At 39.9% G+C, this 27593-nt stretch overlaps 1 protein-coding gene across 1 annotated transcript in view; it reads left to right on the top strand.

The window, feature by feature from the left end:
- Window positions 1–24334, top strand: part of LOC148029911 (putative pentatricopeptide repeat-containing protein At3g49142) — a 67029-nt gene extending 42695 nt beyond the window's left edge. Inside the window, exons 2-5 of the mRNA XM_087687334.1 lie at window positions 22963–23545; window positions 23807–23880; window positions 23990–24154; window positions 24219–24334. Of these exons, the coding sequence (XP_087543460.1) occupies window positions 22963–23545; window positions 23807–23880; window positions 23990–24154; window positions 24219–24334 (938 nt within the window). The remainder of the gene's footprint in view (window positions 1–22962; window positions 23546–23806; window positions 23881–23989; window positions 24155–24218) is intronic.
- The last annotated feature ends 3259 nt before the right edge of the window (window positions 24335–27593 follow it).

The following is a 27593-nucleotide window of genomic DNA, read 5'->3' as shown; positions in this document are numbered from 1 at the left end:
AATTTACTTGTCCCTTCTTGAAGATATTTACGATACCATTCTCGTAATCACATGCTTCATTGCCTACGTATGATTTGATTTACAAACCCTAACTTTTCTGGTTAAGATCAAAGCATACGTTAAGTTATGGCATAATTCCAATTGATCCTTTTATAACATGCATTCAAGATTCATGCTACTAAGCTTTAGGGTTTTATGTGAACCATGCAACTTTTTCTAACTTCTTTTCTAAATGAGATATTTGTATGTTGAATGAGCATTACACAACCTTTCGTAACTATTTACGTAGTTGTTTGAGATTTAAGCCAATTGACTAGAGTTTAATCTACTTCATGCAGCTCAAGAACCATTTCCATGCGTTGCAAATTCCTACGGATTATTAGCAACCTTCTTTTAATGAATCATTTCAAAGGAAAGATGCCTAATAATGCGACGTGCGATTTATTATTTCCATGCATGATCGAAGTGTACTACCATAATTTCGATTTGTAAAGATGGGCATTAGTTGATCTAAATTCGTTACTTTGCAATGCATAAAAACCACTTGCTATAGAGATCTTATGCTCCTTTTTTACATTCGTTTATTTGAAGAAAAAAAAGACCGATTCCTTGATCATAAGCTATTTCCTTTAATTTAGCCAAAGTATTTCAATCGAAAAAGTGCATTCTATTTCCTAAAATGATCCATGCACAATTGAAATATTACGACATAAATTAAAAATTATGAAGAAAACCTGGACTTGTGGTGAAATGTCCACATGGATGTTAGGAGATGATCCTCCTATGGTTGCGCCTTGTGCCTTTTTAGGAGCCATCGCATATTCAACCTTCTTGCCTTGGCCGCAGACTTATGTTCTTGGCCCGTCTCCTTCGCACGCGAAACTCCCTTTGTGATTCGGCTTCCATGATTGATTCCACCATCTTTCAGAATCGAGCTTTAGAAGACCTTAAAGGCTGCCTCCTCAAAGTAGGGAATGGATTTAAAAGACTTGAAATGGAAGGCTTTTAAAAGGAAACTGGGGTTGTAAAAAGGCTTTGTGGAATTGCTAGGGAAAGGCCTTTAAAACCCGACTAGTGGGCTTATGGCTGAATGCAAGGGGAAAAATGTTAATTCCCGAGGATGCAAGGGAAATGCCTTAATTCCAAGGGTGTAAAGCCCGCTTTGTAGGGCCCATGAAAAAGGGGTTTTAATGTTGGCTATTGCGGATCCACAAGAAGGGAAAAAGAGAACCCGGCTATGGTGTCTTTTGGGGAAACCAAGGGTCGAAAGGGTTTAATTTCCGGGGGATATAAGGGCAGAAAAAGGCTTAAACTCCAAGGGAAAAGGGGTGTAAAAGATCGCTTTGGGAAGGAAAATAAAAGGGGATTTTTAAAAGATCCTGGGGGTTAAATGGCAATAGGAAAGGGGAGGTGGAAATTGCAAAGTAATGGATGCTAAAATCCCGAGGGGTGGGATTATAAAACCCACTTGAAAAGGCTTGTGGAAGCCCACAAGAAGGGGGGACTTCCTAAGGGGGCTTTAGAAGCTTCCCAAGAAGCTTCTAAAGCTTTTGGGGGTGGCGTGGAGACCCATGTGGACAAAGAGGGAGGCTCAATACATGTAATGGCGGCATCAGTAGCAATCAGCGGCAGTTCGGCTAGCAGTTGGTGGTGACGTTCAGCTTGACTAGCCTTTAAGCATGTCTATTCTCATATTCACATATGGTATGATTAAGAGCACTAAGTTCTCCTTACATTTGAGGCTCTTTAGGGTTCTTTTGAGATGTATTTTCTAGCAAAGTGTCTCTGATTTGTTGAGCATATTCATCATGGGCTTACTCTTCCCTTTATGACCTGCCATAATAGTGCAGTACCCCATGTCAGTAAATTGGCTATAACTTGAGCTAGAAAACTCTGATTTCCAAAATTTTTGATTCAAAAATGGAGCCAAAAATCCCCTCTTCAAGATGAGCTATAGCATATTATAATATATTTAGAATAAAAAAATTTGTAACCCAATCTCTGAGGTTGAATTGTCCAGGTCTACACCCTGTTGTACTCTTTTTTTATTATTTTCTTTCATTCAAGTTGTGCTAAAGGTTAGAGCTAAGGCTATGTGTTAGAAACTAGGTGCCTTTTCAAACGAACAAGAAATAGTTTTGAAGGGTGAAGTCGACCAACTCAAGACATTAAAGATCAAGGAGATGCCTTGATAGTTTTGAAAGCGAGTAATTGGGATGGGCCAAGTAAAGAATGCTAACTTCAAGTTGACATACAATAGGATAAGAATGATATTGTAGAATCTAGAAGCATGACTTTGAGTTGTATTGATAGAAAGGAGAATACCATTACTCATTGCTATAGAAGAAGCCATAACAATAATGTTCAGGACTTTATACATGTTCTTTCATATCAAGAAATAGAAATTTTGGTTCTAGAGGAAATGTTTCTTTTGATAGGAGCTCTTCTTGAGGAGATGAAAAAGAGATTGAAGAATTATTTTATTTGGAGAGAAAATAATTGACAATAGTGAATGATAATTTGTTCGGTAGGAGGATCATATTTGGTTTCAGAAGAGTATCATGGAAAGAAAAAATGTAGAAGACCATGAAAATAATTGACAATAGTGAATGGTAGTTTGTTCATAGGATGAGCATATTTGGTTTGAGAAGAGTATCATGGAAAGAAAAAATGTAGAAGACCATGGAGGAGATCCAAGAAGCATCTTTTGGTGGTCATTTTACATTCAAGGTTACTCTACAAAAAATATTGTATAAGAAATACATGTGGCCTTGTTGTCGTGACATTGCATGTTGTTAGAGGGGTTTTCGTCAAAATGTCGTATCCATCGTGGATTAGAGGTAGAAGGAAGTACTAGAGATAGGAGATGGAATAGAAGATAAAGAATAGACAAGAGGTAAACACGATAAAGAAAAAGCACAATGACTTGAATCAATATGTATTGACACAACCTGAAATCCTTTGTCTGGCACTACTTAGAAACAACCTCCAAGCATTAGATCTCCTAGAGCTCCTTGGTAGAACAAAAATGTGCATCAAAATAACAGCTCCTTCTCTACTACTCAAACCCAAATGTGATGGCTTTGTTGGCTTTGAAAGGGGGATAAAACCCTAGGACACATGGTCAGGGATCTCCTAGATCACTCCTTCTTCCTCTTCTAGTTCAAAGTGCAGTTTTCAGCCTATCAACATCGATTGCGACGCACGCAATTTTGTCCCTCTTTCTTTTTTATGAAAAATCTAATAACTAGTTGAAAAAGCAACTTGATTTTTGCATGCCATCCTAATCTAGAAGCTTTTCTAACTTTTTTGGATTTTTATAATAAATAATATAAAAAATAGACTAAAATTGTCCAAAAATCTAGTATTTTTGGACCATTCATGCCACTCACACTAGTACTAATGACTCAGGTCACATTGACTCTCTTGATCAATAAGAAAGTTGAATGATGATGCACTCTAGAGTTTTTCACACCGTGTTTGTGTAGTGGCACGACATCCACCCCCTCTGAATCTGCACATCCTCCGATATGTGCCAAAATCCTAGTTGTCATCGGATTCTCAGTCCTCCTCATCCTCTGTAACCATATCCTTTTCTTCTTCATCTTCCATATCTTCTTGGCTACCCCCTGTATCTTGGCAACTATTTTCTTCCAATTCTGGCAACTCATAGGCATTATATTCCCGCCTCTTGAATGATTTGATTCTTTTTCCTGCTACCAAAAGTTCTATGGCTATCCCATCCAGCTCATTTAATGCATAAGTAGCATTATCAAATATATGTCTTACCACATAGGGTCCAAACTATCTTTTGAAAACTTTACGCATGGCACTATGCTGGTTGTCTAAACTACTATCATAAACCAATACCCGATCCCCATCTTGTATGGTTCTTGGACTCAATCTATGTCTTTTGTCAAACCATTTCTTACTCTGTATCATTGCTACCCTTAACTTTGCAATTGCTTCCTCTATGTCTTCTAACTTTCTTTCCAACTGTCTAATGCATAAGGCTAACAACTTATCTTGATTCAACTTGTCCTCCCAAGGTAGCACACTCAATGTGACTGTCGTCTCTTCTATTAGCATGATAGGTTTTTTACCATACATCAATTCTGCAGGCATATATCATGTAATAGCACTATGAATTGTTCTGTCAGCCCACAAGGCATAAGGGAGCAATCGTGGCCACTCTTTTACCTTCTCTCCACATGCTTTTGCCAATGCCTTCACAATAGGTGGATGACCTCTTTTAATTTTTCCATTTCCTTCAGGGTTATAAGCTAAAGTTAAAGCAAGCTTTATCCCCAACCATGCAAACATATGATGAGCTTCATCAACATCCAGCTCACCCCTATCTGCAACAGTAATTTTTCCCACACAGCCATACCGACAAAGATCTCTTCTAAGAGAAAAGTACCCGTAGCATTTGTTGTCTTAGTATGTAGAGCTCTCCCTTCCACTTGATTAATCAAGTCTTCACGATCAAGTACAACATATCTCATTTGCCAAAGCACTGGGTAATGAGAACGAACTCTAGAACCTCTGGCCAAAACCAAGCAACCATGACAGATCTTCCATGACCTATCCTGAAGAGAAACAGAGTAACCTACATCATGCAACTGGTAGATAGGCATCAAGCTCTTACTAAGCATAGGAACATTTAATACATCATGGAGCACAAGAGAAGTTCTATCAAGCACATTTATTGGCGGATAGACATCAAGCTCTTACTAAGCATAGGAACATTTTAATACATCATGGAGCACAAATGAAGTTCTATTAGGCAAAGCTAGGTGTATGTCCCCTATACCAACAATAGCATAAGTTTGCTCAAGGCCCAAATCAATATATTTGTCAACCTTCTTGTAAGAGGAGAACCATGCTCTATGAGGGGTAACATGACAAGGTGCCATAGAGTCCAAAAGCTGTGTGGAAACAATATGACAAGATTACATACTCTACTGCATCATCAAGGGTAACCACATGTACTTCACCACTAGTAAGAGTGGTAACACCTGCTGCATCTGTTGTATCTCTGACTCTCTGCTCATATCGAGTCCGTCTCTATCTCTATTGCTCTCTAATCTATCTAAACCATTTTCTTTTAACATGCCCAAGCTTTCCACAATGGAAGCATAAAACATTGTATTATGGTTACACGGTCTTCTAAGGTCTAGCCTAAACAAACATTTGTAAACTGAAAATCCTATAGAAGACGATAAGGAATCCAAGTCATCATGAATAGGGCTATCCCAACAGAGCTCAAGGAGTTGAGGGGGCTGTCCCAACATAGGGAACATGCTCATGAAGACAATTATCTACAAGTACATCAGTGATAGAAACATGCTGCAAAGACTCATGAAACCTCAACGGATGAGAGGATGTAAAGGCATCAACGAAGGATGCAAAAGCTCTCACATGAAGAAGAGTCGTAGCCAACTGCATGACATAACCAACCATAGTACGGTAAAGCATAAGACATCTATCATAAGAGCATATGGTATTCAGCCATGAAATCGGCCCATAACCATATGCATACGCATAGCTCTACAGTACATCAAGCCACCTAGGAACATCCAAGTTAAGTAAAGGCCAACAAGTGGCAAAGCATCTTGCAAGAGTCAAGCTCCAGGAGAAGCTGAAACACCTGTACAACATCATCCATACAAGTGGCTCTTTAAAGTACATGACAGTAGATAAAGTGCATAGCTAGGTAAGCATCAAGAGCAACTGCTCTCTACCTGTACAGACAATAGTAACCCAACTAACATGGAAGCTAGGCAATACAGAAGCAACAAAGCCATAACTGCTAAACCCAAGCACTGTCAAGAATTCCACTAATCAAGGAGTAACCCGCAAAGAACCAAGCATCAATGAGCAATGAAATCTCAATAACCAAATGCGAAGACAATGGAGCAACCACTGCTCAAACATATATCTGCATCCAAGTAAATCCAAGATTCATAATCGGGGCATTAAGGGCCAAATAGCATCCAAGCTGCATAAGTGATAAGCTGACCAAATGCAAACTGCTCCACAAAATTCTCAAGTGCAAGTCGAATCAAGCCCAAATATATGTCATATTGCATCCGAACCCAAAAGCATCCATATCAGACATCAATTCCATAATGGGTAGCACGGGGCATAAACGTTATCAAGTGAAATACCAGTTGCAAAGAAAATGATAGTGAACCAAGAATTGAGCTCTATTCTTTGCTCAAGAAGCATCCAGGAGCATAAACATCAAAGCGGCATCATCCAAATACATCAGCATATCATTCCGAGTAGTTGGGCGCACCCGGAGACCATAGGCATAACAAAACTAGGGGTAAAATAACCTATCAACCAAGGTAGCATAAATCCCAACCAACAACGAAGTGTCCACATAGAAATCAAGGCTCAATAGCTCTCAAATAGCATATCCAAGCATAAACCATGATGACCAAGCATCAATACATCCAATAGGATACCAAAATGTCAACAAAGAGCATGATGCATAAGCCGTCCCTGATAAAACCTTGCTGCTGCCTAAATAATGTACAACACTAAATACTTGCATAAATCGAGCTATGGAAGCACAAATCAAGTGCCAAAGCATCTCAAAACATTGGGCAAACATTCCCAAAGCATCTAGGCATTAAATACCAAGCCTCGGGAGCATCACATAAGCTAAGACCATGACATTTTCTTATTGTAAATCAACCCAGATCTATTGCAGAACATTCTATGATAAGAATTTGGTAGATCTAACATTGCCATTGCGTCTAGAGCATGCCAAAATCCCAAGTTAGACTCTTATCTTGCCTAAATCAGGTTCCAAATATCCGAGATATGAGAAAAAATGGGAATTTTAAGCTAGATTTTGAAACATGTGTAAAAAAACGTGAGCTGCTACTGTGGGGCCTGTTGGTTATCTTGAGGATAAGGGGGCAAATGGGGGCATACAAGGTGCTGAATGAAGCCAAGGAACACCTGCAAAGAACCTAGGAGGGCCGGGAGAGACAGGAGATCAAATCTTACCTCGAGGGGAAAAAGCCATGGCTGGCATTGAAGCTCCAAGCTCTAGGTCTTCAATTCAGGCTGAAGTAATGCCGGGCCAAGGTCCACGATCAACCTCTGATACTAGTTGAAGGGGATGCAATGGCAGTGGAGAAGGAGAAGAGGAAGATGTGGGAGAGAAGGGCATACACAATGTAGGTGTTGTCCAAAAGTGTGTAGACAACGTTATTGCACTATCATATATATATATATATGAATAAAGAATATAGGCAGTCATTGTACATGGGCAAGCCCAAGGGCCTTTTACCCCAACAAGCTCAATGTGGAGCGAGCAGTGAGGGGTAAGCACTTAGGTCACGGGCGTGCATCCATTAAGCCTCTTCAACAGGTTGATTTTTAAACTTAACCAAATATCTAGAGTATCTATGGCCAATTCTAGTGGTCATAAAGTCAGTGTCTAGAATAGTTTCATGTTCAAGGATTTCAGTTTTTTCTTCTAACAAAGGAGGGTTTTCATTGACAGGATGAATAGGTCATTGGTCTCTAAAAGGTCGTAACAAAATCATATGGTCAACAGGTCATTGGTCTCTAAAAGGTCGTAACAAAATCATATGAAAAGTGTTATGTATTTTTCAGTGTAACAAAGGTAGTTCTAATTTAAATGTATTGTCATTGATTTTGTGAATGATCTTGAAGGGTCCATAAAATCTAGGGGCTAATTGAACAACAGGGTGTCTCTCAACACTTTGCAATCTTTTTTTTTTCAATGCATAACCAAACACAGTCATCAACTTTGAAACTCATAGCTTTTTTTTTTCTTGTTAGCTTGTTTAGTGTATGATTGCTAGGCTTTCGCAATCATATCATTGACTTTAGCAAAAATAGTAGCATGCATATTGGGAATATCATCAGCAGCTTTAACTTATCATAGATAGAACTAACAATTCCTTATCATAGATAGAAAACTTTAGCTTAGAGGGCTTAAGTTTGCAACTAGAATAGGCTATGGGATGTGAATCTTACATAAGGATAGCTCCTATTCTTGATCCACTAACATCAGTGATGACGAGAAATAATAGTCTATTAAAGTTAGGTAATTGCAAAACAAGGGTATGGGTTAAAGCATGTTTCAATAAATCAAAAAACTTTTGCTAATTATCAAACCAATGATATACAACACATTTCTTTAATAATTTCGTTAAAGGTAATGCAAGTAATGAAAAATTCTCACAAATTTCCTAATAAACGCTAGCAAGATCTAAGAAAGAATGTAACTCATGCATATTTTTAGGTATCGGCCAATTCAAAATTGCTTCTATCTATTTAGGATTAACTTTAATACCATCAGAAGAAACAATATATCATCAATATTCAATGTGGGTTTGGAAAAATTTCCTCTTTTCAGTGTTAGCATATAATTGATTCTCGTTCAATAATTTGAAAACCAAAGGTAGATATTCATCATGCTCGTTCTCATTCTTACTAAAAACCAATATGTCATCAAAGAAAAAAATTACACAATGTTGATGCTTCATAAATATTCAATTCATCATAGACTAAATGTGGCTGGTGCATTAGTTAAACCAAAAGGCATAACAAGGAATTCATAACGACCAAATTGAGTTCTAAATGCAGTTTTGAAAATATTAGGTGTGTCTGATCGTACTTGATGATATCCAGATTTGAGATTTATCTTGCTAAATATTGTGGCCCCTTGTAGTTTATCCATGAGGCCGTCTACCCTAGGTTTCAGATATCTATTCTTGACAGTGATCTTATTTAGGACACGATAATCAATGCATATCCTATAAGTATTATTTTTTTTCTTGACTAATAGGATAAGTGCACCAAAAGGAGAACTACTAGGCCTAATGAGTCCTCAAGTTAACAATTCTTCAACTTGGGCTTGAATTTGTTTATGTTCAATTTGATTGTGTCTATAAGGTGCTTTACATGGTGGTTGTGAACCAGGAATTAAGTCTATTTTATGATCTTCAAGACGTGTAGGTGGTAAACTAGGTGGTAAATCAATAGCAAAACAATCTTTAAATTGTGAAAGAAATTGTGCATGCCCACGGGGGATTCACTAGTAGTAATAAGGAGACGTCACTTGCGTGCAATAAATATATAAAAATACCCTTTATCTATCCCCTATTTATGGGACCTTACCTTATAAAATATACCTTCCTTCCCTTAAATAACCCCCCTCCCTTACACTCATGTGGTACCATATGGTAAACCCTAGTGGACTCCCCGATGGGTGCGTGCCTAGGATGCATCTGATTTTCCTTAGCTTCAATTTCATTCACCCATACTAAGTATGATTTGCTACTTTTTCTTAATGCACGTTTAGCCTATGTTTGACTAATCAATGGAAAATTATCTTAAAGTGTGTGTATCATGTAATGTGATTTGTTTTCGATTAGAATGAATTTTCATTGAATGTGTGGAATAATCTATATCAAGATTGTATTTATGATGCCAAGGCATTCCTAAGATAATGTCACTAGCTTGCAAAGGCACAACCAATAAATTTTTGCGCTCAAGATAATTGCCAATTTTAATTTCTAAATCATGAACTTCTTGTGTACAATAGTATCTAGTGCCTAAGAATGCAGCTTTTATGCGAAAAATAAGTTGGAAGAGTATGTAAATTCAATTCTTTGACCAATTTTGTAGAAATAAAATCATGTGTGCTCCCATCATCATGCAAATTAATCTTTTCTTTACTATACGCAAGATATTTCATTGTTAATAATGAATGAGGATTTGGCATACCTAGTCAAATATTTGAAGTAGTACCGATATCATCATCGTCTTCCATGAAATCTTGTATTTCTTCATGGTCTTCATCTTCAGACGCTCCCAAGTAGTTAATGTGAACTATAGGCTTGGCTTTTCGGATTAACAAATCACCACTAGGTATCTAGGTTGGTGGCACTTGTAGCAAACTATAGGCGTGGCTTTGGAAACATTATTGGTAATGGCTGGGAGTTTTGGTATGTTGGGATTTGGTTCGAAAGATGACTTAGGATTTGAATGTGTGTTTGATGGTTAAGTAGGGGGTTGTGTCTAGGATTTATGGAAAGAAAAAGGAACAAATCACCATATTGGAGAATATGGGAATTTCCCATAAGTTTGGGACACGTGGTCAAATCTTTGGATTTGTCATAACTTGAACACTATAACTCCAAATCAAGCGCTCTATAGCTCAATCGATTCCATTTTTCAAGCGCTTTCCAATGATAGGTCACATCATATGGCTTTGAGAAACTTATGGGCATGTTATCCGGGTCCCACCTTTTTAGTATTCAAAAAATGGGAATTGGGAGATTCCCAAACTCACTAATATTGTGTTACAAAGCAATTTTGATTGAATCTTTGAAAGTTAGAATTCAATTTCTTTGTACCGAAGTTACCATTAGTTGGGAATTTTTGTGGTCGCTTCTCTCGTCCTCGGATTTTGTCTTCAGCATCATGGCCTAAAGAAATCGCATCCTCCAGAGTCATTGTCTTGAACATGTTCACCTCTGCATAGAAGTGACCAAGAAAATCAGACATAAACTTAAGCTTGTGGATCCCCTGAGGTACATCTTCAAGCATTCGAAGTTGCAATAAGGCGTTCAAAAAATACTCGGTGTATTGCGAAATAGACTCATGATCTCTTTGTTGCAGAAAATCCCATTGTTTGATTGCTTTTTCATGGAATTGAGGTGGAAGAAAATTCTACAAAAATTTCTTTTGAAAAGCCTTCCAAATAGTAAGACAATCAATACTTTTGCGAACAACATTCCACCATAACGATGCTCTATCCACTAAATGGTTGGTGACACACTTGAGTTTGTCTTTTTCGACATACTATTCTTCATGGAATTAATCATCAAACTGACTTATAAAATTGAGAATAGTTTTTCCGTCACATTGCCCATTACAAGTACAGAATTTGAAATTTCTTTTACTTATATTGGCTTCTTTCCTGATAGATTGTGCTTCAGTGTCGCATCGATTGTACGTCGTATAACATCTTCGGGTTGCAGTCCATCTTGATCGACAGTAGATTGTTGAAGAGTAGCCACTTCAGCTTACAAAGTTTAGCATGCTCTTCGTTTCTCTTGAAGCTGCATCATAATTAGGTCCAATTTTTGCTCCACTGTTGGTTCCGATAAATCACCTTCGGCCATAAAATCTTCTATATTTTGATCGGACATCCTACAAAATCTCAAACAACGTCACACACTTGAAATTTTGTTAGCGGGATGAGCGTAGCTCAAGTTTGGGTTTACAAGGCTTGCTTCTTTTTTTTAAAAAATGACTTTTTGCAATCTTTCTTCTTTTCAGGGGTACAGAAATTGATGAATGTCTTCTTCAAGCGAGAAATAGACTATGTGTGTCAGTTTGCTTGCTGAAAACTATCTCTGACTGAGTGCAAGTACGAACATGAGCTTACTAAAGCTTGAAGGCCGGTTTGAGAATATGGCAATAGGAACAACTGCTATGTAGGAGGTCTTATAGAAATCGTCAATTGTGCACGACAAGAGGATGTTGACGCTGGATTTGATGTCGTACAGTTCACGCTGCTGCCATAGTCACTGGAATTTGGGTTTTAAGCTTTTTAATAAAGCTTATTAAGCTTTATAATCAAACTAATTGAAAAATTCTTATCTTTTCTTCTGAGAATAAACAACTTGCAAAGGAGCTTCTAGAGTGGTCCTTCATCACCAGAAAGTGGTCCTTCGCAATCCAATAGCACAGCAGGGGATTCTTCACTGCCAAGAACATGCTGGTATTGAAGGTTTTGACTGTAGAGCCTGTTCATTCAAGGAGCTTTACCTTCATGCGAGATGATAAGAGATTGGAAGTCCTTGATCTCAGTTTCACTCTGGTAACACTAGTGCATAAATCGGATGTTGAATGTGAACATAGCGAGCTCCGAAAGGTCCCCAAGAACAAAAGAACTCTACTTAAGTTGAAAAAACAAGAAGATATATTTGCACAACATAAAGAAAATATACCAATTTGGTACAATCTCCCCCCATGCCTTGTGTGAGCACTTCACAAAATATGTATTAATAAATTTATTCATCTCAAAGCTAAAAAATAGCCCAATTTTACAATTAGCATGCTTTGGCTTTTGTGTTTGCTTTTATCCAAATAAAGAATAAAACGGTTGGGCAATCCAAAAGTCGGATTGTGCCGAAATACAATGTCCAATAATGAAACATTTAAACCAAGTATCCATACACATACAAAATAATAAATATTTATCAAGTCCTTCAATAAATAAGCTCACATAAATAAATATTAGCGCCGCGCCTTTAATGATAAGATGTGCGCCTATTAAAAATGATAATTTTTTCTAAGTAATTTGAATATACGTTATTGCCGTGCTTCCCAACGCCAGCATTGCCTGCTCTACACATCAACTGAATCATTCACAATTATTAGAAAATAATAAAATTAAACCGACAAAAGTGAATACCTAGCAGTTTTCAGCTACAAAATAAATAAATAGGTTGAAACTCTGTCTTAATCTTAATTTAATACGAGTGCACTCTAAACTCATAAATGTCCACTAATATAAATATGTATTTTGCAGAATCACCCGCCATGGAATCACCCACATGCACATTAAATTAACATGATGCCGAAAAAGGACAAGCATCCCCATCAACTTCTCGCACAAGGAATCCACCTTGTGTTGTACAAGCCCTGAAAAATAAATATAGTTTTACAGAATCCACCGCAAAACCTCACAGAATCCATTGTGGTCTCACGGAATAGTTAGTCTTTCTCAATGTAGGAGCAGATTTTAAGAGCTACTTCAATTTCTTCATTGCTTTCTAATGCTTCCTTTCCCAATGAGATCTCTAACCTTTCCTCAGAAGGTGATATAGAGCATCGGTTACATGTGGAAAGTGAGGAATCCATATCAAATAGAACACACATGCACCCAAGAATCTACGCACCTTTGATACATTTGTGCATGCATCTTGCATTCTATCGATCCCATCTATTTTTGTTGGTGATGGTCTACACCCATAGGGCCCACACATATGCCCACACATATGCCCAACAATCAAAACCTCTTTAACTCCAAAGAGAGACTTTTGTCTAGAAAGAGTTAAATGCACCTCTTCTAGACGCATCAAAATCCTCTCACAATCCACAATATGGTCTACAACAAACTGTTTGCATCCATGAGCATCCATCTCTTCATTCTTTTCATCCATAGCGCACCCTTTGATTGAAACATCATCCAAGAAGGGCATTGTCAATTGTGGTATAAAATCCTTGAGTACCCTATTCATAGAATTTTTCATGTGTGCCACTAAGTTTGTTGCACCCTGTGAGAGAGTGCACATCTGAACTAACCCCAAAGGAGTATTCATGGTTGTGATATCTATGCTCTCAATTGCAAGATGAAACTGATCATACCCCAAGTAAAGATCACCCAAAGAATAGATCACTCTGCCTACAAAATCCTCTGCAAATTCATTAACCATAGGACCTGCATCCACATTTCTTATGGTCACATTATTGACCAATTGCATGTCTTGAATAAATCTCAAAGCCCCATTCTTTTTTGGCATAGTAAACCAACGGTTTGAGTACGAGACTGAAGAGAGCTCCAAGATCTTCATGTGAATCTTTTCATTTATCAAATCCATTAGCTTTGGGAAGTAAGCTTTAGGCACTGGAATAGGTCTCAAATTCCATGATACATGTGGCACTGTAAATATGACCATAGGAGAGACAACATTTGGATCCACACAACCTATTTTAGTTGGCTGAAATGCAAATGCCTTTCCATGCCTAGACAACATCCACATAAAATAGTCTCTTTCAGCAAAAGAAACCTTTTTGCACCAACTTTCAATTCCTTTAATGTTTCAGATGTAAACTGATGCCCTATATCTTTAGGATCCCGTAAGCTTGGTTGCCTTGACACTTTTTCATATAGACCCTCACTTTCTAGTGGAAGTGGCAAAGGAATTGGTTTCACCTTTTTGTAAATTGTCTTGTACTTTTTCTCCACAAGTGCTTCATCCCATTGTAATCATTTTTGCTGAGAAAACAATGCTATAACATCATACATGTCCAAAGAACATATTAACAACACTCTATTTTTAGACTCATTTTCTACATGTATAGTTACTAACATTTCAGCCATAGTGTCATTAATATTAAGCCCATAAAAGATGCGTGAAATGCCTTCATTTTCAACTAACAATCCCACTACTCTCAGTTCTTTAGTAGCCCATTTTATAGATAGGCGTTCAGCCTTGCACATAGCTTCCATAGGTTTAAACTAGCATGAACTGTTTGCTATAAACTCAGAATAACCAATAGTAAATATATGCTTCATTCCATCAAGAGATAAGTACATCTTGTGAATAATACTACTGTAGCCCCACATTACAGTAGTGCTTAATGGAAATCCAGGTCTTTGAATTCCCTTGCATTTGAAGCCAAAGGAGACTCTTAAAGCGTATCCCGATTTCTAGGATGATTAACATAAATAGTAAGGAATTGGACTATTTTCCTCCCATCCTTGCTTGTGACTCTTGCATAAGTAGAATCATCATCAAGTACCTTTGTTTCTATACACACTCCTGTAGTATAGGGCTGTCCCAAAATCACTGCATATGAGAAATTATCTCGCACAAAGAAGTGTTGCTCCTCTTGTACATCACCAATCATCACTTTTACATTATGACATGTAGCATAGAGCTTCCCTAAAGAATGCATACGCCAATCGTGATGAACGTCCACATGCTATGCACCATTTTCATACAATCCACACTCAATGACATTTATCTCAGACCCATGGTCAGGTAAAGCAACATAAGGAGTTTCACATTCCCCTATTTTCACTACCGTTTCAGTGGTAGCCCTAGCCCAATGATTTCTTGTGTAATGACTTCGAGGAATAAATCCTAGAGTCTCTTCCCCATATTGTTGCATTTGCCTTACTCCACCATGCATATTGCTACAAGACAAAGCATTTCCAGCCACTTTATTCTCTTTTTCACATGCTGTCCAACCTGATTAGTAGCATCATACATAGATAATCCAGTACTTACTTCATGCTCATATTCAGCCTGAATACCCAACAAACTAGTTTCCTCTTCAAATTGCAGCAATGCACTCGTGGTATCACCAAGAAACTAAAGCTTCCTCTTAATTGTGTCAATGATCTCATCATGAAATTTGCGCTTGGAAATACTAAGCACCTCTCCCAAGGTGAATTCCACCCGACTGTTTAAGATCCATTCTTCAAGAATCTTCTTAAGATTTGTAGCTATGTCAATGTCAGACTGTAGCTTATATCCTGGGTGCTTGCCCTTCTTTTTGCCCTCTTGTTTGCTATCCAGTTTTTGCTCTCCTGACTTACCTCTTCCATAACATGCTTGCGAGGTAGCTGATTTGTAGCTTTAGTCTAATCAACACTTATTGTCACTCTTTTAGATGTGCTTGCATTATCTTCATGTGGTTTTCATTTCTCTTCCACAAGTACATACGCGTTTTGTACCTTTGCTAAATATGCATACACTGAATATACATTTATCGGTGATTCTCATCTAGTTATGTTACGAATTGTAACGTGTCCACTAGTATCATCCAAGATACGTCTTAGCAGTCCATCAGAAAGGATGTCTAGAAAGCTTCGCCCGACACTCCCATGGAATGTTACGGGGTTTGCAATCTAGGGCTTTCCGCGTCTGCCACGTAGCGGAAATCCCTAGATCGCAAACCCCGTAACATTCCATGGAGTGCCGGGTGGAGCTTTCTAGACATCCTTTCTGATGGACTCCTAAGACGTGTCCTGGATGATACTAGTGGACATGTTACAGTTGGTATCAGAGCCGATCAACAATGGAATTGTTTTTATAAAATCTTAATAAGATGAAGTAAAGCAAATGTTGCTGTTGAAACATTTCCTTACCTTCAATGCTGTCTTGCAGAATTACGAAGCATGGAACAAGTTCTTGGTATTTCGAGTCATGTTTATGACTGCAATGCATTCTCTGCTTTATAGACAAAGGATTGGGATGATGAACATCCTGGAGCAGATCTATAATCCATCACCTTTGTACATGGAATGAAGATGGATAGGTGCTTCAGGAATCTACTATATAGCCGCCCACTGGTTTGCTTATCTATAGACCAACCTAAAGAGGATCAAGTGGTTGGAAGACCTGAAAGTTATGAAGTTGTTCATTTTTGTGGAAGCTCACATAAACTCAACTTTACATATTCAAGGTCGGAGGGTTGAGATGAACTCATATGTATATGAGGAAGTAACCCGTGTAATCCCTGCCGACAGGATTAAAGTGTTGGGCCGCCATGAGAAGTACAAATTCCAATGGAAAGGATATCCTGAACTTCCAATGACTTACCGATTCCTGAAGATCTATGACCCGAAACCTTACTATTATACAGTTCCTGTAGATAAATGTAATACAACGTTGTTCTCCCCAAACTAAATGTAATAGTTGGTTTATCATCGCATGAAATGTTGTATTCGAAAGGGCTATGGCCATATAAATACAAATAAAGACTTATTTTTATCATGTCTGATTGTGCATAAGACTTGATAAAAAGTTAAGTAGCTACATTGGTTACATGATAGCGGAATTGAAGATGTAATATAAATTAAGGACGATTATCATATAATAACGTTAAAAAAACCTTTATTTAGGCACAACCCCAGGTACATGTTTCTAATTCGCCTCCTACATCAAGTACTACTGTGATCCAGGAGAAGAAGTTCCTTCTCAAGCAGATTAAGCCACCCGAGTTTGACGGGAGAGGCAGATTCGTCCAAGCTGATGCTGAAATTTGGATTGAATCCATGGAGGATTACTTTGAAGCAGCCGGTACTGCACCTGCCAATCAGGCTATGCTCGCCAAGCTAAAGCTCACCAGTGAAGCCAGGCTTTGGTGGAAGCAATGGTGCAGGGATCAAGGGATCACAGAAGGATCCGTTACCTTGGAGAAGCTTAAGAAAGTCCTGCAGGGAAGATACTTGCCACCTGCATATCACATGTAGAAAATGAATGAGTTTTACAAGCTAAAACAGCTGGGACTCACTCTTGATGCATACTATTCCAAATTTGTATCACTTCTTAAGTATGCACTGTAGATGGACATGACACAGCAGGTGTCTAAATTTTGTGCGAGTTTAAATCCACCAGCTAATACCCGTCTTGAATCTATGCGTCCATCAGATTTGCAGGAGGCACTCATTCGAGCGGTGCCTATAATTCAGGAGGTGCAGTCTAGACCAAGGGGTAACAAAGTTTGGTCTTACAATGACCCGAACAGAGGAACATTCGGACCTCAAATTAAGAGAGTTCAAGGTCATAATCAGGGACAAAGAATGAAAGCAAGGATGAATAACGTCAACAACTTTGTTCCTACTCAAAGTAATGGCCGAAACCTCCGTTGTTTCCACTGCAACAAACCTGATCACTTCAAGAGGCAATGTCCCAAGCTTGGTGGAGGACATTAGCAAGCACCTTTCCAAGAAACAGGCCGTAGTCAAGGAGCTGCTACCCGAGGAAGAGGAAGAACTGCCTGCATTTCCAATAGGCAAATGTGCGAAGAAGAAGAAGAAGAAGATCCGACCATGGAAGCAGAGTTTGAAAAAGCGACAGTCCATGCCACTCTACACAAGAAAGGGCCGAATCGCGAGTTCTCGATGATTCAGACACCGTCGGACTATCAAGGTAAAGGTTTCAAGACCTTGATTGATTGTGGCAGTACACATTCCTTTATCTCACCAGCATGTGCAAAAAGATTAGGAATAGCCACAGTAGAAGCACCTACCCTGCTTGTGGAATTGGCAAATGGTCGTGAGGTTACTTGTACCGGGCAAACTGCTAAGGTGGAATTCTTTCTGGGAGGAAAGAAGACTTTGGTCAAATTCAGAGTCATGAATTTAGGTATCCATGAGTTTCTACTCGGAATGGATTGGCTTAAGCCCAACGACGCCCACATTCACTGTGGAAAGGGTCAAGTTTCTTTTCAAAACTCTGAAAGGGAATTAGTCACAACTCAAGGTGAGGCTGGAGTGCCAAGAATCCAATTGGCCAAAGTATCTCGGATCATAAAAGGAGTCAGAAAAGGATTACCTGTTTACTTGATCAAACTCAACAAGTTAGATCAGAAGCAAGAGTCTAATGAAGGACCTTCTTGGCTAAAGGAATACGCAGACATGTTCCCTGAAGAGTTGGCTGAACTCCCGCCTCAAAGAGAAGTGGATCATGAGATTAAGTTAGTACCAGGAGCTGCACCAATTGCAAAGAGACCTTATAGAATGTCCATACCAGAAGCAATTGAGCTGAAGGAACAACTCAAGCAATTGCTAGATCAGGGCTACATCCGTCCTAGCAGTTCACCCTGGGGAGCTCTAGTACTATTCCAGAAAAAGAAAGATGGGACACTTCGACTATGTATTGATTATACCGAGGGTTGAATCAATCAACAGTCAAGAACAAGTATCCTATTCCTAGGATAGATGAGCTTCTTGATCATCTTCAGGGTGCAAAGATCTTCTCCAAGATTGATCTCAGGTCAGGTTACTATCAGATAAGGATCAAGGAAGAAGATATCCCAAAGACGGCCTTCAATACAAGATATGGGCACTTTGAGTTCCTAGTTATATCATTCCAGCTTACGAATGCATCTGCCACCTTCAATAGGTTAATGCAGGATATCTTTCGGCCATATCTTGATAATTTCATGCTTGTATTCTTTGATGACACTTTAGTCTATCCTAAACAGGGATAAGATCATGAACCCCAACTTTGGATTGTCCTTGAGACAATGAGGGCACATAAGCTGTATGCTAAAATGAAGAAGTGTGCATTCTTCAAGTGCCAGATTGAATATTTGGGATTCATAGTATCAGCTGAAGGAATCTCAGTATACCCAGCCAAGGTCAGAGATGTGCTTGAATGGCCAATACCGACATCTGTCAAAGAGATACACAGCTTTCTTGGATTGACAGGATGGTATAGGGTCTTCATAAAAAGTTATGCTTTGATCGTAGCACCTGTGACAGACTTACTGAAGAAGTAAACTTCCATTGCATGGTCAACTCCCGAACAAAATAGCTTCAACGGATTGAAGCAAAGTTTGGTATCAGCACCTATTTTAAAACTTCTAGACCTCAATAAAGAGTTTGACGTAGTAACTGATGCTAGCATTCTTGCCGTGGGGTGTGCACTTATGCAAGAAGGTCATCCATTAGCATACTCTTCAAGGAAATTGAAGAGTCATGAAAAGAATTATGCTACGCATGATCTGGAATTACTAGCTGTTATCCATGCTCTAAAGCTTTGGAGACACTACCTGTTAGGTAATAAGTTTACTTTAGTAATTGACCATAAGAGTCTCAAATGGATCTTTACCCAGAACGAGCTCAACATGAGGCAACGTCGGTGGATTGAAGTGTTGGAGGAGTATGACTTTGAAATCAAGTACCGACCAGGGAAAAAGAATGTAGTTGCCGATGCACTTAGTCGCAAGGCACTCCTAAATTTCCTAATCTTGCAGAATCTATCAACAGCCAGATCTCTAGCTACAAAAGTATTTATGCCAAATAACCCTGTACTTGAGTTAGCTAGAGAGGATGCATGCCATATCCAGCCTACCAAACAATGCTAAGGGAGATCTCTATCAAGGATCAGAATCAAAAATTACAAGCTAAGTATCATGAATTTTCTACCAATAGTGGACTTGTCTATTATAGAACAAGGCTGTGTATACCAGCAAGCCAGTCACTTAAGGAGAAGATACTATGGGAAGCTCATGATTCCCCTTTCGCAGGACATCCTGGCTATGTCAAGAATCTCAATGCAGTTAGGAAGAGCTACCATTGGGAGAGACTCAAAGGTGATGTTCTCAAATATGTCACCGAGTGTTTGCCTTGTCAACGTATCAAAGCCGAACATGTCATGATGCCAGGGAAACTGCAACCACTTGACATCCCCCAAATGAAATGGGAATTCATCAGTATGGACTTTGTTGTAGGCCTACCCCAAGTCCAGGGAGGATACAACTCCATCATGGTTGTGGTTGACATGCTTACTAAGGTTGCACACCCTATTCCAGTAAAGACAAACTATAAAGCCTTAGACATTGCAAGATTGTTTATCAAGGAGATATTCAAGCTACATGGTTTACCCACAAGAATCATTAGTGACTGTGATTCTCTCTTCATATCACACTTCTGGAGAGCTATCTTTGAAGCTATTGGGACTCAACTCGGTTTTAGCACTGCCTACCATCCCCAAACGGATGGCCAAACAGAGCGAGTAAATCAAGTCATCGAGAATATGCTTAGGGCATACTGCTGTCGAGAGCCGAAGAGGTGGATTCAATACTTGCCTTTGATTGAATTTGCCTATAATGCTTCTTACCAGCAAAGCATTCAGATGACCCTTTCCAAGCATTATATGGTCATGACTGCAGAAGCCCCCTAAACTTTTCTGATCCAACCTTAAGGGTTGAAGCTTCAAGATAGATGTTGGAAGAGATGGATGACCAAATAAAGTCAATAAGACAGGACATACAAGCGGCCAAGGATAGACAGAAGGCATACGCGGATTTGAAGTGTCATGAAAGGGTCTTCGAAGAAGGAGACATGGTCTTCATTTGCGTACGCCCTAAAAAGAGTTCTCTATCCTTAGGAGATTGCAAGAAGCTAAGTCCAAGGTATTGTGGGCCATACAAGATCCTCAAATACCTAGGACCTAATGCTTATAAACTGCAACTCCCTGAGAACCTAAAAGTTCATAATGTATTCCACATTAGCCTATTGAAAAAGTATGTACCTAATCCTAACCATGTACTTGAAGATCAACAAATTGTAATGCCTAGTCAAGGAGTCCTTGAACTAAGGCCTGATAGGATCTTAGATATTAGGGAGAGACAATTAAGATCCAGAACCCTGAGAGAATGCCTCATCCAATGGAAGGACTATCCTGAAGAGGATGCCACTTGGATAGATGAAGGCACACTCATCCCTCAATATCCCCAGTTTATCTCAAGATGAGGACATCTCGATTCCTCTAAGGGGGAGAGAATGTAACAACTCCAAAAAGGATAAAAATACCATTCACATAGGAAACCCTCTTAAGGGTAGGAAATTTATGGAGATAATTCCTTTAAATGAAATAATGGCAAAAAAAAAAATCCCTCCCCAGCCGACTGTCATGCTGGAAGGGGAGGGGAATAGAATGAATGACAAACCTCCTTGGTGGAGCTCGGCGCTTTCAGCTGCCATGCATGATGACACGAAGGGAGGGAGGATTCCCCTTCCCTCTCCCTATAAAAACACCCCCCACTCAAGGGAGAGATGGAGCACAGCAAAAGGAAGAACACTGCTAGGAATCCGACGCCATCTGCTGCCAAGGAGGTGCAAGGGGAGTTGCCGCCTTCAGCCACCACAGGCCCTCGTCGCCTCCCAGAAATGGGCCGTTGAAGTCCACCAAGGACCACTGTCCACCGCCGCCCATCGCCGTTAAGTTTCCCCCCCATGTGGGGAAACTTTGGAAGCTTCCTAGGGGGAAGCTTCCAAAGGGCTTAATAAGCCCCTTTTCACCCCTCTTTCCCTTGGGTCTTAAAATTTCTCCCCAAGACCCCCTTCCTATATTTTTTTTCCCCCCCCCTCGGTGCTAAAACTCAATGACCTTTTTTTCTTGGGCCGTATAAACCCTCTCACTCCCTTGTGTTCCCTTTCACCCCCTTGTGTTCCCTTTCACCCCCTTGTGTTGCCTTTCACCCCTCGCCCCGGGTTTTAAAATCCCTTAAGCCCCCTTTCACCCCCCCCCCCCCCGGTTTTTTAACTCCTATAAGCTCTTCCCTTGGTATTTTGAAACCCCCCTCCTAGTATTCTTAATTTTCCTTTAGTCCTTACGTTTGGTTTCGGAATCATTTCCCCCGTGATTTAACCACTTATAACCCTTTTTTTTGGGTTTTATAAGACTTTTTTTCCCCCAAAAGTACTAAGGCTTTGAAAAGGTCTTACTAGCCCCTCCTCATGGTTAAACCCCTTAACCGTTCCTTGCCCTTTTCAAACTAGCCTTGGGACTTTGGTTTTCCCCTACTCGGGAAAAATAAATAATAAGAAGAGTATTGAAGTGCAAGGGAGTGACAGTGGAATTTCGACAAGGAGTGTAGAGCTGCTTCCACGTTCGAAGGACTACAATTGCGATGTCGTACTGTTGCGCATCCGAGGTGTGAAATCCACCAAAAAGTTGTGTGTGTGACATTTGTTACTTTGTACATACTTAGTCATTGTGTTTGCATTTTTTTCTGCGTGCCAGTATAGTGGAGAGGAGTTTGGAAGTGAATATATTTGTGGGAAGCATAGTGGTGGATATGTTTGGGAAGTTTGGATCAGTTTGAGAAGCACTAGAAGATCGATTACCATCTACCTTGGATCTTGCAATGGAGGTGAAGAGGAAGAAGAAAGACTGAGCTTGTACATTCAAACATTGCAAGGGGTTGTTGTTCATAGTCTTAAGGGGCACAAAGATATCGTGTATTGTGTGGCCTATTCAAGGGATGGTAAAAGATTTGCATCAAGAGGAGCGGACAAAGACAGTGATTACCTCGATTTATAAAGCCTCGAGCATAGATCTGCATATGTGAAACATAACCTTGGTGATGAGGCACTGAAATGTTCTCAACAAATGCAACTTGAAGGTTGCAGCCCTGATCCCATCACATTCATTTACATCTTGAAGGCATCTAGTATCACAAGAGCTCTAGAAACAGGTTATCAAATACATAGAGAAGTAATTATTAGGGGATTTGGAATAGCTGTGTACATGGGCAGCACACTGGTAGACATGTACATCAATTGTGGATTACTGGCAGAGGCATGCCAAATTTTTTATGCACTACCTGTTTGAGATGCAGTTGTGTGGTCTGCATTGGTTGCAGGATATGCTGAACATGGGCCTGATGATGAGGTGCTGAAGTGTTCACACAAAATGCAGCTAGAAGGACTGTGTCCAGATGCTTTCATTTATCTTTGCAACTTGAAAACTTGTGGCATCACAGGAGCTTTGGAAACAGGACGTGAAATGCATGCTAAAATAATTCAAAGGGCATTTGGCAGGCCACCAGTTCGAAACGCAGTTTCTTGGACTACGAAGCTTTCAGGATATGTAGAATGTGGGCTTCGTGGACAAGTGGTGAACTGTTTGGAACAGATGCAAGTGGAAGGTCTGACTGTGGAAGCTGTTATGTTTGTTAGGGGGATTAAGGCTTCTGGTGCCAATGGAACCTTAGAAATAGGAGAAGTCTTGCATGTTGAAGCAACCAAAAGGGGTTTGGAAATTGAACTCTATGTAGGCAGCGTACTGGTGGATATGTATTGCAAATGTGGTTCTGTGGAAGATGCACGACAAGTGTTTGATAGGCTGCCAAATCGAGATACAGTCTCCTGGAATGCACTTGTTACAACATATGCTGAAATTGGTCGGCTAATTTTTGAAAAAGCAGGAGAAAAAGAGGGGTTATTGTAGGCCGCCTGGAAAAGAAAAAGGGAAAAGAAAGCATGTGTGTCGGAAGTGCCTGGGGGCGCAGGGAGGGAAAAAGCAATGAAGAAAAATGGAAAAAAGAGGGGTTTCCGGGAGTTAGGAGTTGCACCCAAGTGGCAAGGGCGACAGTTATTTTGGTCGTGCTTTCTCCTCTTCAATGTCAGTGATGATCGAATATTATCGGCTCCATCGATTTTCAGTGCTTTTTGCTCTCTATCTAGTTGTAGTAAATGCTGTAGCAGGTTTCTGAACTCAGTATGTGCTTCAGAGAGTTTTGACGTTCTTCAAAAGAGCGTCGGTGATAGTTTTTATCTTGGTATTGATTATTCTTATCAGTGCAATCTGCTTGGGTGGCTATGGGATTTGTGATGATATCATCAAGCTCAAGAACCATGAATACATGGGTTTTCTGAATTTGTGTACAGCCAGATTATCAAAGCCCGGCACCTTTGCATGGACTGCAATCTTATCTGCACATTCCAAGTTTGGCCAAGACAAGCAGGCTATCAAACTGTTTCATTTGATGAGACAATCTGGTGAGAAGACAGATGTACATGCGATTGTCGCAACCCTTAAAGCTTGCGGTGGCAGTAAGTCTCTGCAAACAGGGTAAGCTTATTCATGCTGACATTATAGAATATGGTTTTGCTGTAGCTATTTATGTTGGCAATGCACTTGTTGACATGTATTGCAAGTGTGGAAGCTTGGTGGATGGACAGAGTGTATTTGACAAATCCTTACAGCAAGATGCAGTTTATGGAACACTTTAATTTCTGTCTAAGCACATCAAGGATAGAACAAGAAGACTTGATACGTCCTCCCAATGGATTTAAGAAGTTCTTGGTGCACAACTCTGCTCAGCTAGATCTTCTGATGATGCATAACAGGAAGTTCTGTGCTGAGATTGCCCATAATGTCTCAACTCTCAAGAGGAAATCCTTTCTGTGCTCGCCGTTCTTACTTCAGTAAATCAAAGATCTATCTGCACTTCTAAGTGGCAGAATTCTGGCAAAGGCTTCTAGAGGAATTGGAGAAGCTACTGCCCGGTGATATTTTAAAGATGTTGTTGAAAGACTCATGTAGCTTCACAAGCAAAATGTCATACATGGTGATATCAAGCCCGAGAACCTTCTTGTAAGTAGGGAAAGCAGGATCAGAATTGGTGAATTTTGGCATAAGCCAAAGCTTTGAGGATAACAATGATGAGATACACAGGTCCCAAGTACACCTGTTTTCACAGCACCTGAATGCTGCTCTGGCTCTGCATATCATGGCAAAGCAGCAGATATTTGGGCATTGGGAGTCACACTTTACTGTATGCTTTTTGGCAGCTACCCTTTCATTGGTGATACTTTGCAGGATGTACCATAATTTTCAAACCCAGATGTAATAAACCTTCTTCAAGGCCTATTATGTAAAGGATATTGATGGAAACAAGATGGTGAATGAATTTGTTAGACAGTGTGTGATTGGTCGTGGGAGCTACGGAAAAGTGGTTCTACATCGCAGCTTAATAGACGGGACCCTTTAAGCTATTAAGGTATTTCGCAAAACACATCTTTGCAAAGTTCCGGTTGCACCATTACAGACAGCCATGACAGATGTTCTGAGAGAGAAATCAGGTGAAAATATATGGGTCAAGGTCTGCGCAGTGCATGTATGTAAGCTTGGGGGATAGGAGGGCATTTGGAATATACTTGTGATGTTAATGGATCTCTTCTGCCACTTTAGGAAGCTGTGCAGACCTCCCTTTGCTTCATATATATATGATGGATTCTGGTTTGGCTTTCCTGATCATTGTTTTCAAACTAGCCATTATTCTTTCAAGCTGATTGTTTGATCTTCCACCATTGTGGAGCTCAGTACACACATTGCTTTGGTGTCACATTAGAGAGGAACATCTTGATGCTGCTGTTGTATTTGATATCTTAATGCTATTATTGTGGACAAATTCTTTATAGCAGATAATTTCTGCAGAGGGGAACAATTGAAATCTTATTTTAGTTGTCTATGAGTAAGCAGTTTATACTCTTCAGGGAATGATTTGAAGCTTCTGCAACAAGCGGAGTGAAGCACTTCAGTTTTTGAGCAGCCAGTTTAAAAATCAGATTTTTTTCCTTTATGAAGCTGAAGCTATTGATGTTGAACAAGTTGATTATAGGACCATTATCCAAAATTGAGGTGACCTTCTTTCAAATTGAATCGTGATCTCGCTTGATTGATCTTCTATCCTGAAATTAGTGAAGGTCCTCTATGGTCGCGACTTTGCTTTCGAAAATCCTTCGACATCTTTGGTGAACCCGACGTGAAAGCGTCGCATAAATTTCAGGATGGGAGATACTTCAGCATCAATTTCAGCCTCTTCTACGATTCCTGCTTTGTCCTTTACTTCAGCTCCATCATTGACTGTTGCTTCAAGTACTTCAACGGATGATTTAAAGCAGATTTTACAGAATATGTCTATGTATATGCAGCTTCAAAATCAGCAGACACAATTGTATATGCAGCAATAGCAGCAATTGCATCAACAACAGTTGTCTCATCAAAGGCAACTATATTTGGAGCAAGAGAATGAAATCAGTGCGACTAAGGCGATTGAAGCAGTTGAGAATGAGAAGAAGCTATTTGATGGCCGTAATGTCTCAGCTTATTTGAAGCCGTATGAGATCAAGATGGGATTTTTTGGAGTACCTGTTGGACTTATGAGTAAGTATTTCCTTCCTCTTGTCATACCCGCCTTGAGGGCAAAAGTGAATGATCTTTTTATTCAAAATTCGCATTGGCAAGATTTTAAGAAGGCCCTAAAAGAAGAGTATTTCCTTGAGGACTTTGGGATGGCTACATGACAGTCATTCCGAGAGTGGGTCTACATGCCAAACAAAGGTCTAGCTGCTTCAGAGTTGATACGAGAATTTGAAGAGAGGTATAGTCAGCTTGATGCCATTGAACAAAGAGCATTGGATGTTGAGAAAGTTGAGCTTTTCTTGCAAGCTGCAGATCCTGCTCTTCAGGAAGAATTAGAAGAGCTTCTTGAGGATCGCAAGAAGCCTATGGGTCTTAAAACGGATTGGCAAGATGCCCAGGACGTAGTCTCGACTTTGACCAAGAGGAGGATATGGAAGACCCGCCTACAGAATGGATCTATGACACCGACGCCGTCTTCTACTCCTATGCCTGCTTCTATCCCTGTTATTTCTTCTCTTCCTCAGCCAGTTTCTTGGCCTATGCCTGTGCCTACTGTTTCTACTCATCCTCTTCCTCCTGTTCCAAGACCGATGTCGGCTCCTTCTGCTCCAAAGCCATCCGCTCCGTCGGTTCCTTCCTCTCTTGATGACATAATCAAAGGCATAACGGATTTGACACTGGAGTCAGTTAAAGCAGAATTGGTGGAAATTTTGAAAGAGCAGTTTGCTTCGACTGCACCTACTATTTCTTCTAGTGCTCCTACTACACCTAGGAGTGCCCCTAGTGCACCTAGGAGAGATCGAAGATGTATTTGGTGTGATAGTACGGACCATCAGCATTGCAGGGATTGTGAATCTTTTCAGGATGCAAGGAGGAAGAATTTGGTATTTTGGGGACAAGATGGTAAGATCTGGTTGACTGAAACAGGAGCTCCGCTTGCTACCAACTTTGGGAAAGGCAGAATGAAGAAATTAGTGGATGACATGGCTGCGCGTACTTCTTATGTGGCAGCTAGAGGAGATGCTTTTGCATATGGAGTTCAGATTGAGAAAGGATCAGAGAATCAGTCAGTATTATGGACTTATGCTATGGAGACGGCAAACAAGGGAAAAATTCAGCAGACTGTTTTGACTAGTGCAGGTTCTAGCATCAGATCTGAGACAGGTTGGGATTCGCCTGTTGACAGGTACACTATTTATGCCTACTTGGCTAAGTCTCAGGGAGCAGATGTACTTGTTGAGGAGAAGCGTAAGAGGGATGAAGAAAGTCCAAATGCAGCTAAAAAGACTAGAGGGGGTGAGTTTGTTACTCCACCTACTGTAGGACCGTCTTTGAGACCAGGGC

This window comes from Lygodium microphyllum, chromosome 10 (genome assembly GCF_053477565.2).
Source record: "Lygodium microphyllum isolate KBCC chromosome 10, Lygodium_microphyllum_v1.1.10, whole genome shotgun sequence".
NCBI classification, from domain to species: Eukaryota; Viridiplantae; Streptophyta; class Polypodiopsida; order Schizaeales; family Lygodiaceae; genus Lygodium; species Lygodium microphyllum.
Note: the sequence above shows the minus strand (reverse complement) of the source record. Positions and strands in the feature narration are given on the sequence as shown.